A 13,696-nucleotide genomic window follows, 5' to 3' on the forward strand; every position below is an offset into this window, starting at 1 on the left:
GTCTACTAACACTCTACTAATACTCTAATGAGAGTTACTAGACATGCAGTTGCAAAGTTACTTAGACAACAGAATGTGTTAAAGGGACCATCAAAATAAAGTGAAACCAATCCATTATATTAATTTATTGACTCTGTCTCTCATATTACGAAGTCCCTTAAATGTTCGATCAAAGCTACAAGCTTTACAATTGTTGATACTTTAAAGCAGGGATGTCCAAACTCAGTCCTGGAGGGCCACTGTCCTGCAGAGTTTAGCTCCAACCCCAATTAAACACACCTGGACCACCAGCTAATCAAGGCTAGAAATTTCCAGGCAGGTGTGTTGAGTCTTGCTAGAGATAAACTCTGCAGGACAGTGGCCCTCCAGGACTGAGTTTGGACACCCCTGCTTTAAATAGTATTTTTATAGAACAGGGAAGTTATTTTTCATGGCAAGAGAAATGACATTAGCCTTTCTTGAAAGTCTATAAGGATAACTTTTCATGAGGTTTGATAAAGGATCGGACGGTCAATTTTGCTGGACAAACAGATTATTCGATAACAAATTAATCCTATTAAGGGTTATCCTGAGAATCGATCTATTCTAGACAATTGATATATTAATATTTAATTATAATACTTAACGTTGTGATTGATAATTGATATAGAAAATTGATCTATTTTTGCCTACCTGTATGGATAATTGATTATAATCCGTTGTGTTTAGTTGTCCATACAGATATGTAGGCAACCTATTCCCTTTACGGGTAATTTAATCTATGTATGCGATCCACGATCTTATTCTTGATCAGTTATTACAATTATATTCCCTTTATTTGAGCTCGAATCGCTACAGTATTATCAACTGGCCAGAGTTTTGAGATCGCAATAGATGTACTATAATGCGTTAAGAGCTCGCTCAAGAACTGGAGACCTAAACCATTTAGTACTTTGTAAGTAATCAGCATTATTTTAAAATGTATAAGATGTTTAATAGGAAGCCAATGCGGTGTTGACACAACCGGGCTAATATAGTCATACTTCCTGGTTCTAGTAAGCTGCTGCTGCTGCTGCTAAACTCTAGCTGCTGTGTTTTGGACCAGCTGTAGTTTGTTTATTATGCATGCAGGGCAACCACCCATAAAGAGCATTACAATTATCTAGCCTTGAGGTCATGACTTAAAGCATAATAATGACGTCATTTAGATATATTTTTAAGATGGAAGAATGCGGTTTTACAGATCACAGAAAAGTGGCTTTCAAATGAGAGATTGGTAACAAAGAGCACACCCAGGTTCCTAACCGATGACTTGACAAAGCAGCCATCAATTGTTAGACAGTATTCTAGGTTATTACGTGAGGAGGTTTTTGGTCTAATCATTAGAAACTCTGTTTTTTTCAGAATTAAGTAATAGGAAATTACTAGTCATCCAAATTTTTTTATCAGCTATGTATTCTGTTAATTTATTGAATTGGCAAGTTTCGTCGGGGCACGAAGAGATATAGAGCTGAGTATCATCAGCATAACAGTGGAAAACTAATGTCAATCTTCCTAATGATATCTCCAAAGAGTTGCATGTACAGAGTGAACAGCAACGGTCCTTGTATTGAGCCTTGTGGTACACCATACTGAACTTGTGATCGATAAGACATCTCTTCATTTACTGCTACAAACTGATAACGGTCAGATAAGTATGACTTAAACCATGATAATGCAATTCCACTCATGCCAACATAATTTAAGAGTCTATTTAAAAGAATGTTGTGGTCAATAGTATCAAATGCAACACTAAGATCAAATAACACTAATAGAGATGTATAACCACGATCGGATAAGAGCAAATTATTTGTAAATCTAAAGAGGGCAGTCTCAGTACTATCAGTCTATTAGTGATTTTAATCTCTCTATTAAAATCTACTGCAGGCGGCAGATCCTTTTCCCATTTAGCACCTAAACTTTGGAAGAGTCTTCCTAGCATTATTCGGGAAGCAGACACACTCTGTTAGTTTAAATCTGGACTAACACATCTCTTTAACCTGGCATACACAACACATTATCAATTTCTATGATTCAAATCAGTTAAATTATTGTTAGGCTGCATAAACTAGGTCAGCAAGAACCGGGAAGACTTCCCTTAACACCTGATGTCTCGTCGTTACATCATAAGAAGAATGGCATCTACGCTAATATTAGTCTCTGTTTATCCCGAGGTTTACCGTAGTAGTCAGCCGGATCCAGGACATATCCAGATGAGATGATGGACCTAGACACGACCATAACGCATCCCTGAAGTGTCAACAGAGAACGTGTCAAATAGACTATCCCCTGCAAAGGCCTCATCGACACAACAATTTTTTTTTCCACTGTGTTATCAAAATGATTCTCGTTCAAAAACGTATTTACTAAAACCTATTTCAAAGTTTGCATTCTCAGGCCATCAAAACGCTGTTGTCATGTAAACGAACGGCCAGAACACATTAAAAGATTTCTGTTTTCATTTGAAAACGGTGCCGTGTAATTGGCCCCCAAGTTAATAACTAATGATTTTTACAATGGAAATGAATCAATCAAAAACTTATTTAAGCTAGACAATTACTTTTTTGTAGAGCTGCTGTTCAGCCAAAACAATCTTGTTGCACTATTTTCCTGCTATCACTGTAACGTTGCTTTGAAACAATCTCTACTGTAAAAAGCACATAATACTTTTTTTTTTTTTTAATTACAAACATTATACATATTCCATTTAATCTCAATTATTGAGCTCAAAATCACTGCATGCTAACTGGCTATGCTTTTTAAAGTTGTTTTGATTAAGCTAATTAAACAATGGATCTCAAATGCAGCTTACCTTTTAATTCAGTCAAGCAGCAACAAAAAGTAAAAATCACAAATTAGATTTCAAGTGTTTCTCCTACATAGCAATAAAAATAAATACAAACATATTGGTTACTTTTTGTGAACTCTACTGCTTCTCAGATTCTCAAATCAAAAGCTGGCATTTCAGGCACAGATGAGATTGATTGCATCTGAGGCTCAGTTCACAATTTATTTGAATTTTTTATTCACCCAATGTTCAACATTCAAACAGAATCTGAAAATCTTTCAGCATACAGAAGCTTACCCACTCTCATTTGGCACTTGACAAGTTTCAAATTGTAGCCAGAAACCTTATAGATAGAACATAGTTCTTAACCGAAATAACAAGTGTTCATAATGTTTAGAAATGACAATTAATTAAACATTTTTTTAACCACAAAAACACTTGGACCAGACCATACCAAGGACAGTTTTGTGCTCCAGTATAGCAGCAAAAATATGTATTAGAAATAAATGTTCATTAGGAAACTTGACAAATGTAAAGGATCAGAATATATCAAAAGTTATGACAACATCTGTTCTGTTAGAAATATAAACAACCAATAACCTCTGATCTGAGAGGATGGAAGACTTTAGTCCATTGGAAGGAATCCTATGTGGACTGCCACAAACTGTAATGTTAAACAAGAAAATGTATAATTACAACTGCATTAAAAGATGTGCCATTTTATGGATGCATTTTGATGCAATTATTACATACCCCCAAAAAAGTGCCTCATTTAAAAAAGTCCAATAACCTCTCCACTCTCAGTGTTAAGATCAATGTCGTAGAAGCATGGTCGAGTAGGAAGGCCAGGAATAGTCGGCATCTGCATAAAATTATGAACATTTCGTTTACATGATACTAATCACATTATAACTACTGTTTTTACATAATTACAGATTGAATAAAAGTGAATTAATGAATGAAAAGTTATTTAAACAATCAGGAAAATCCTCTGAGGGGTTGAAAAAAAGAGATGCATATTGTTAAAAATGTCCATATTACGCTACTTACTGTGCCAACCAGTGGGTAGAGAAAGCCTGCCCCTACACTGGCACGAATGTCACGAATGGGGAGAACAAATCCAGTGGGGACGCCTTTCTTTTCAGCATCATGTGACAGAGACAGATGAGTTTTTGCCATGCATATGGGTAGACTTGAAAAACCCTTGATGGAGACAAAAAAGCTGTATAAACATAATGGCAATCTCATGATTAAGGTTCTCTAATGAGACACAAAAATTCCAAGTTGAAAATCCCACCCTCTTTACTTTACAGGGTACAATCAATCTGCTATTCATACCTGTTTGCTATACAGGTCCACCTTTTGCTGGGCATCAGGGAGAAGTTCAATGTCATCTGCACCATATATCTTCTGCGCAATGATTCTGATCTTGTCTGCAATGGGTAACTAAGATAACAAAAATATATAAGCAAATGGTGTGCGAATGGGTTCATTGGTAAAATATGGCAGTAGAGTAAACCCACTAATTTTATGTATAACATGCCTCCTTGCAATTTTGTTTTATTTATAAAAATAATTATAATGCTACAACAATAACTTTCTTATTTTTTACCTTAATGTCATAAAGAAATTTGAAGCTGCTGGGTAAATCTGCAGCTTTTTGTACTGCTCTAGCCAGATCTACAGCCCCGGCACCCCCATCAGCCCAATGAGAGCAATGCACAGCATCAAACGCTCCTGCCTCTTTGGCTAGTTTACAGATCAGATCCAGTTCAGCCTTTGTGTCTGTCCTGCAAACATGAGACAGCAAGATTTAGTTTGAACAGCATATTAGCTATACAGCAGTTTGATTTACATTGTCTGTAGAGAGAATAAAACCCAAAATTCCTAAATGATGCTCAATATCATTTAATATCAAGAACCTTTACTCAAATAAATAAATCTAGTCTCAGTCAAACCTGCTGTTGGCTTAATTTTAACATGATATGGTAATTTAGTCAGATTAATCATGTACTGTAATGCTGCCTGAATCATAATCATACACTGTTCGTTCATTGGCCAGAGAAGAACTGGCCCCTGACTGAGCCTGGTTTTTCCCAAGGTTTTTTTCTCCATTCGATCTCCTGATGGAGTTTTGGTTCCTTGCCACTGTTGCCTTGGCTTTTGGCTTGCTTAGTTGGGGACATTTAATATTTGACAATATTATTGATCTGCCTTACTTAAGGTGGACGATGACGCAATTTTCTTCTAGAAACAAACTTTGTTATATTATTTTCATGTTATCACTGTGAAGCTGCTTTGATACAATCTGTATTGTAAATTCGCTATATAAATAAAGGTGACTTGACTAAGAGCAATATTTTAATTGTGTGTTGTCTGTGTACATGTGCAATCTGATGTCTTTGGCCATTGCATCTTAAAAATCCTGACATCTGCCCATTTTGACAGCTCTTCTTGACATTCATAGAAGACGTAAAAAAATGTCCATAACACATAAAATTTGTAAACTGAATGATTCAATCACGAATCAGACAGATCTGGTTCACAATTATCCCGTTGCAGCAGCAGCAAACGGCATACTGAAGGTAAACTTTCAGTGAACTTAAATGAGAGACTTTAAATGTGCTTTTTTTTTTTTTACACAAAATATTGTATTGTTTCAGAAGACATATTTTTGGGTTAGCTATTACTTCAGAAGTGGTTCAAATCTGAAAAATGTGTCTTGAGACTTCTGCATTTTATTGTTATCCACTGGGATAGTGGTCTAGCTTTTTTTAAATGCAAGGCATCATGTGTTTTATTAGGACAAAAAGCACATTCTTTTGGTTACTTACATTTTTCAACCATCTCTGTCCATCGTAAACTATTATAGAACGAACTACTCAATACACTAAGCTTTGGGAATTTCAGTAGACACTGTATATGCTCTACCATAACACGGATACATTTATCTTGAATACCTATACTCTATAGGTTTATTTAGCAGATGCGGTCTTACTTGAAAGCATTGACAGCTACAACTACTGGAACTCCAAAAAGCCGAGCATTCTCCACTTGTTTCCTCATGTTACTACAGCCGCCTTCCAGCAGTGCCAGATTCTGTAAGAGTTCAAACCACTTTCATCAGAACCACATCAAGTTTCACTCAGAACAGTTTAAGTGATTTCTCTTAGATATAATTCAATTATATGTAGATTCTTAAGCATCTAAGATGCCACTTACACAGTGCAATTTGTTTTATTACGCAAATGATGAGTATAACAACAACAACAACAACAAAAAAAACTCAAGGTGCATCATTTTGCAGTATAAATAGTGCGAGTAGTGCGTTCTCACAGATAATTCTAATAAGAAAAAGTGCACTTTAAATACCCAGATGATGCACTTATTTAACCGAAAAAACAAAGTGTATAACGTTGGACACTTCATGCACTCAACTTTCGCAGCTTTAAATACAAAGCGGAGGGGGAGGGGCTATCAGACTCCGATGTTGAAAGACAAAATAAACTTTAAAAAAAAGTTAATACACTACACGATTGAGTACATAGTGTATAGTGCGTCATTTGGGACACAGCTTCGGACTCACAGAGCTATTCTCTTAAGTCTTGAGTCATTTGCAAATGTTGACACTTTCTATCTCCCCAACTAAAGAGCATGCCACTTAAAACTGGAACTGTTTCAATTAATTAAAGTGATAGTTCATGAACTACAAAATTAAAATGAAGTCATTTACTCACCCTGGTGGTGTCGAATGCCCACAAAAGGAGAAAACAAAAAATGTCCTGCTCGCACTCATCCATTTAATGGGAGTGAATAGTGACCAGCAATCAATCTTTTTAGAAAAGACGCACAAGTATCAAAGAATGATCCCATGCAACACATGAAATTTTATTTAAAATAGAAATTTAAATGTATTATTTAACGAAATTCTTGACCTTGGCTGTTGGTCTTCTCTGCACGGCTACACGACGTGCACATTCGTGAGACTCGATTAGCACCGCAGTCCACTCTGTTCGCCCAGGAAAAATTGAGAAATCAAGATGAACAAAAAGTAACATTCTATGAGGTGAATATATCCGTTGAGTTTATCATAAACAAGAAGTCATCACGTTCATATCTGTCAACTGTCATTCTGACTTTCATCAGACATTCAGACTTCCAGTCTGGTGATATAAAACATGGATGCTTTTTGGGGATTTCTAGGCATTGTATTTCATGTCGTTCTGTGATACTTTTGGATCTTTTTAAAAAAAGCTTGATGCTGGTACTATTCACTGCCATTATATGGACAAACACGAGCAGGACATTTCTTAAAAACTCTCATTTTGTGGTCCATAGAAAGAAGAAATATTTGAGTATACAGAAAGTAGGGCATACAGCATTAAAACAACACTAGGGTGAGTAAATGTTGACTTAATTTTCCTTTTAGGGTGAACTATCACTTTAATGTCTATAATCCAATGTTCTGGAGTGACTCCTGTGATTTGCTCTCATATTTAAATGTGGCTGGCACTCTCAAAATTTTACAGTGTGTATGTGGCCTTTCAGTAATGCCTTGAGTGGTACACTGGGGGGAAATAATTCAATTTTTAAGCAGATAAACACATAGACAAACAGATATAAAATCAAACATTTGGTATATACATTATGACCAAAATTTAACATCATGCTATGAGTAATTTTATATTATATGGTAATGGTATACACTGTTGATCAAAAGGTTTAGAACACCTCCATTTTTCCAAATGAAGCAAATGAAGACAAAGGCATGTCTCTTTGGCAGCTATGATGTCTGATTACTGGATTAAATTTGTCCCAGGTTTCCTTTTTGAAGATGTGTCAGCATACCCTCACAGCTTTATTGATTGATACTGGACTGATAAGATACAAGCTATCTCTGTGACGGAGAAGCTAACCTACAGTATTCTTTGAGATTAAAGTCACACAAAATGACAAATGTGTAATGAATGGATTGAATTAATCTCCTTATATTTTAATATACACTCACCTAAAGGATTATTAGGAACACCTGTTCAATTTCTCATTAATGCAATTATCTAATCAACCAATCACATGGCAGTTGCTTCAATGCATTTAGGGGTGTGGTCCTGGTCAAGACAATCTTCTGAACTCCAAACTGAATGTCAGAATGGGAAGGAAAGGTGATTTAAGCAATTTTGAGTGTGGCATGGTTGTTGGTGCCAAACGGGCCAGTCTGAGTATTTCACAATCTGCTCAGTAACTAGGATTTTCACGCACAACCATTTCTAGGGTTTACAAAGAATGGTGTGAAAAGGGGAAAACATCCAGTATGCGGTAGGGGTGTCACGATTTCGATTTAAATTAAGTCACAATCTCGAACTTCGAATTCAAAAATGTAATCGTCGATGCTGCCACGCCCCCATGTCACGCCCGTGATGGGAAGTTCGGATCATTTTAGTTACTCTCTTGTTCGATCTCGTTCATCAAAATTAACTAGGCCTAATCTTTTTTTCTAGTCATTTCGTTCATGTCAGGGCCTTTAAATGTTATACTTTTAACAGGCAAATTCCCGGAACACATCCACCTACGCAATCTTGATCATATTCTGAATTAAGAAACCATTATAATGCAGTCAAAGATAATTTACAGGGAACATTAATAATTACTTTACCTTCCGAGTTTTTTGTTCATTTGTCGCGTGACAGAGGCAATGAACAGATCGTTCATGAACGACTCATCACGGCGTGGGAGAAAAAAAAACACAAGTGTTGAAAGGCTGTGAGTGGCGGTTCTAGAGGGGGGGTCAGGGGGGCCCGTGCCCCTGTGACAACAAGCTTGGCCCCCCTTGTGGCCCCCCTAAATGTGGAGTTTGAAATAATTTTTACAAAACTGTTTTTTTCCTATCGTTGTATGCGTATTATTTTTTTATTATTCCATCTTTGTGGATTTGCTTGTTCACATGGCAATTCGCATCACATTCGCGGGGATCGCGGCAGAATAACGTCTGTCTCCTGCACGCGAGAGAGGAGAGAAGAAGAAAGCTGGTAAATGTCAGTTCAGTTGCAAGTTCATTCTTTATGTGCGTATCTGGTGTGCGATGTGTATTGTCTATTATGATATTGTTATCAATGTTTTAACTGTAGGCTATACGAGGCACTATGAGCTGACATTGCATTTGTCTATCGTCCTTTCACTGCTGTGTGCGGTTCATAGGTAGGCTATGTCCCCAAATTAGTTTATGTCTTATATTTATATCATATTATGTTCTTATATTAGAATATCAAATCAGCAAGAGTTCCGTTTTCCCGTACACAATTGCAATTGTGATATTTATCTTATACAACAGTTAAATTAACAATAAGTTAACATTGTGAGTTACTTTTTAGACACAATATTGTCAATGTTGTTTCTTTTCCCTTTATTTCGCCGACTAGAATTTCAAACTGAAACCGTAGCAGAGTCTCAATGCAACAGACAGCGATGATTTAATGACTGAAATCCGCGTTTTGAAGGAATCACTTGCTCCTTTCCCGAATGAATCAGCCGTTTGAACAAATCGGTTGAATGAATGAATCCCTCAACTCGCTTATTAAGACTGTGACTTGCCGCCGCCTACTGGCGGTTTTAGTTTCATATTTAAAGTACCCTTTAATTAAAACGTTAAAATTAGAAATCATTTCATTGAATATCTTTGTGAGTCTGCTGTCAACAACAGGCCTATACCAGCCATGGCACCAGCACAAAAACACAATCAGTAAAATATAATCTAATTATCAAAAAAGACTATGTAAATACATATTGCACACCCCTAATGTACGGTATGAATTTTGATTTCTTCAGGTCTTAAAAAGCCTTAAATTTGACTTTAAAAAGTGTGCACGAACCCTGTAAACGGTTAGACATAGTTACCTAGCAAGTCAGTTATTTTCAGTAAATTAATTAATAAGCTGCTTGGTCCCCATTGCTTTTGCTCTATAGTTCTCACCAAAATGAAGAGAAAGAAGGACATCATGTCAATTACAGTTACTGTGACTAATACTGAATATGTAATGCAAATGTAAAAATATAATGGAAATGCAAATACATTGTTGAATGATTATAAACATGGTATTTTGCCTGTTAATGCCTGCAGTGCAGTGCAGAAAATGATATGACAACAATAAGGTCTATATGTAACTGGCCCCTCTAACAGTACAACTGGCCCCAGCTTCGCCCCCCCAGTTGAAATGGTCTAGAACCGCCACTGGCTGTGAGCCCTCTAACTTAGATTCTATGCCCGAGCCCGAACTTGGCCCGACCCGAGCCGATTAGTGATGTGTCGTTCATGAACGATTCGTTCATTTTGAACGAATCTTTAATATGACTCGGGACTACCGAGTTGTCTCAGAGAGCGATTCGTTCGTTTTGTGTTGACCGCGCATACGCATTGCGCAACATATGGGTTCTGAATCTGTACTGGAAACAAGAATGATTAGTTCATCTCTCTCGAGTCTTCGGGTTCGGGACGGGTCCGAGTCTTTCGTTCTTCCTGTCAGTCCCATTCAGACTATGCTGTCAGTACCGGAAAGAGAAATGATTAGTTCATCTTTCGAGTCTCGAGTTCGGCCGGGTCCGAGTCTTTCGTTCTTCCTGTCATTCTTATAGAGGCTATGCTTTCAGTACCGGAAAGAGAAATGATTAGTTCGTCTGGTTCGGGTTCAGCCAGGTCCGATCTTTCGTTCTTACTGTCAGTCCCATATAGGCTATGCTGTCAGTGCCGGAAAGAGAAATGATTAGTTCATTTTTTCGAGTCTTCGGGTTTGAGTCCTTCGTTCTTTTGTCCCGTGACTTGTAAACGTATTGAATAGCCTACTAATACACAACCTTTTTACAAACAAGCACGTAGTTAATGTATAATATAATAGTAGTTAATTAATGTATAATATATAATAAAACACACCACAGATGCAAAAGAAACATTTAGAAAAGAGACGGATAGGGATGATAGGCTAATAAGATGTAACTTATTTTTCAGATAATGTTTGTTGCACATTTTTTGTATTTTAATTCCTAAATTCAATATACATTCAGACGCAGTCAATAATACAAATCTAATGTTGCATTTGTTGCGAGATGCCAGCGGTCACGTGACAAAAGAACGAAGGATTTAAAACCCGAACTCGAGGAAAATTAACTAATCATTTCTCTTTCCGGTACTGACAGCGGCTATGGCCTCTATGTGACTGACAGGAAGAACGAAAGACTCGGACCCGTCCGAACCAGAACCCAAGATTCGAAAGATGAACTAATCATTTCTCTTTCCGGCCCTGCTGTATCACACACTGGTCCGCCCAGCAGACAGATCGGAGTCAGACACTGGCGAGTCGACAACTAACGTCTCGAGACACGAGAGGAGAACTAACCTGATAAATATGAAGTTGCAAAGGAAAGAAAGCCTCGGATCAGGAGGTGAGGTGAACCAGCAGAATCAGACTGCAATAGCCTGAACTTAAGACCCAACAACTAATCAAAATAAAAGATTTCGGTTTCTTATAATTTGGCATCGGCTGCATTACCCTATAGTTTATTTTTATTCTTTTTACAAATGTAATCAACATTTTCGTAAGTACTAGATGTGTTGGGATATTTAACATGCCATTTTAATGATATTATGCTGAAATGAACGAAATGACTCGAAAAAAGATTCGTTCATTTTGCTGAACGAGACTCAAAGATCAGAGTCAGTAAAATGATCCGAACTTCCCACAACTAGAGCCGATATTTAACTCTATAACTAAAATAAAACTAAATAGAAACGATTTACAGGCCAGAGTTCCTATTTATAACATGTTTGCAGCGTTGAGCGATTTAGCCAATCACAGACATATGTGTTGATTTCTTGAACGCAATGGGCAATCAGAAGCATTTAAGATTCTCCTCACCGCTCAAAATTGACTTTTTGTTCAATGCTGAATCCTGCATGATGAGAAATCCACTAATTATAACAAAGTGTAGCTATATATTATGAAAGATTCATTGTGCAGTCAGCTTCATTGATAATAACAGATGTGTGAGATCGCGATGAACTGATGTCAGCTTTTTAGGAGCAGGAGCAACCTGTGCTTAAAAAAAAAAAAGAAAAAGTGAAAATCGAGGATCGAATCGAACCGTGACCTTAGAATCGAAAATGTAATCGAATCGAGGATTTGGAGAATCGTGACACCCCTAGTATGCGGCAGTCCTGTGGGCGAAAATGCCTTGTTGATGTTAGAGGAGAATGGGCCGACTGATTCTAGCTGATAGAAGCGCAACTTTGACTGAAATAACCACTCGTTACAACCGAGGTATGCAGCAAAGCATTTGTGAAGCCACAACACGCACAACCTTGAGGCGGATGGGCTACAACAGCAGAAGACCCCACCGGGCACCACTCATCTCCACTACAAATAAGAAAAAGAGGCTACAATTTGCAACAACTCACCAAAATTGGACAGTTGAAGACTGGAAAAATGTTGCCTGGTCTGATGAGTCTCGATTTCTCATCATGCCTTGTTACCACTGTGTAGGCTGGTGGTGGTGGTGTAATGGTGTGGGGGATGTTTTCTTGGCACACTTTAGGCGCCTTAGTGCCAATTGGGCATCGTTTAAATGCCACGGCCTACCTGAGCATTGTTTCTGACCATGTCCATCCCTTTATGGCCACCATGTACCCATCCTCTGATGGCTACTTCCAGCAGGATAATGCACCATGTCACAAAGCTCGAATCATGTTAAATTGGTTTCTTGAACATGACAATGAGTTCACTGTACTAAAATGGCCCCCACAGTCCCTAGATCTCAACCCAAAAGAGCATCTTTGGGATGTGGTGGAACGGGAGCTTCGTGCCCTGGATGTGCATCCCACAAATCTCCATCAACAGCAAGATGCTATCCTATCAATATGGGCCAACATTTCTAAAGAATGCTTTCAGCACCTTGTTGAATCAATGCCACGTAGAATTAAGGCAGTTCTGAAGGCGAAAGTGGGTCAAACACAGTATTAGTATGGTGTTCCTAATAATCCTTTGGATTGGAAAGAAATGGAAAAGAAATGGAAACAGCAGAATTTTTTCTCAGAATTATTTGCACATTAAGGCTAGAATACACTGAACAGATTTTAAAATGCTACACATCAAACACTTGCAAACTTTAAAATTGGTTACTGAGAGAAACTGGGCATCATACACTACCAGACTTACAAGTCATACCGAACACACGCCTACATGCTGACTCCTTCAGACTACAAATCAGGGCAAAAAATATTAAATATTTAAAACAAAAATACCCTTTTATTAACCAGCCAGGTTTGTTCTTTGTGAAAAAACAAAAACACAGTGCGGTTTTGTTTATATTTATTTGTTGCGCTTTCTGTAAAATTAATAGAATTAGAATTTTACAAATTAAAAAAATCTGGGGGTAAAAAAAAAATACAAAAAATCGAATTTAGTTTTCCAGCCCAGTTGACCACTTAAATGTGCATACCTTACAAAGCATAAATCTTTATTCAAAATTAACACTTGCAAGATTATGATTTCCATTACACAAGAGATGTTAAAACTTCATGCTGATTTGTACTCGGCTTTCGCCAAGATAAGCACCAACTAAGACGTAGCTTTACAGTAACCTATGCTTCTCCATCCATTTACGCTTCTTTCAAAATGGTGCTGTGAATCTCCTTCTGTCTGGTGTTAATAGCTGCAGTGTATTTGCACACACAACGGCTGCAACCACAGTACGGTCCCCTCATGACAACCGTCTGGATTGAGCAGAGTAGGGGACATCTCTAGGGTCTTCAAGTGGGCACCTTCCGTCCTCAGTGTTTCGTCGACTAGCCCACGACACCTCAAGAGGGCTCGACAGTGACTCTGGCGTCCCAGAGTCACCCCCCTC

The 13,696-nt window shown here is 37.7% G+C and overlaps 1 protein-coding gene across 1 annotated transcript in view; it reads right to left on the minus strand.

The window, feature by feature from the left end:
• Nucleotides 1-3,009: 3,009 nt before the first annotated feature.
• The window catches only part of mthfd1b (methylenetetrahydrofolate dehydrogenase (NADP+ dependent) 1b), a 65,166-nt gene continuing 54,479 nt past the window's right edge, over nucleotides 3,010-13,696 (minus strand). Inside the window, exons 23-28 of the mRNA XM_077238690.1 lie at nucleotides 5,805-5,905; nucleotides 4,419-4,596; nucleotides 4,145-4,252; nucleotides 3,857-4,009; nucleotides 3,560-3,668; nucleotides 3,010-3,470 (exon numbers count right to left, since the gene is read on the minus strand). Coding sequence (XP_077094805.1) covers nucleotides 3,579-3,668; nucleotides 3,857-4,009; nucleotides 4,145-4,252; nucleotides 4,419-4,596; nucleotides 5,805-5,905 — 630 coding nt within the window. The 3' untranslated portion in view covers nucleotides 3,010-3,470; nucleotides 3,560-3,578. The remainder of the gene's footprint in view (nucleotides 3,471-3,559; nucleotides 3,669-3,856; nucleotides 4,010-4,144; nucleotides 4,253-4,418; nucleotides 4,597-5,804; nucleotides 5,906-13,696) is intronic.

This window comes from Siphateles boraxobius, unplaced genomic scaffold, assembly GCF_051911475.1.
Source record: "Siphateles boraxobius isolate OS27281-9 unplaced genomic scaffold, OSU_SipBor_1 22, whole genome shotgun sequence".
Lineage (NCBI taxonomy): Eukaryota > Metazoa > Chordata > Actinopteri > Cypriniformes > Leuciscidae > Siphateles > Siphateles boraxobius.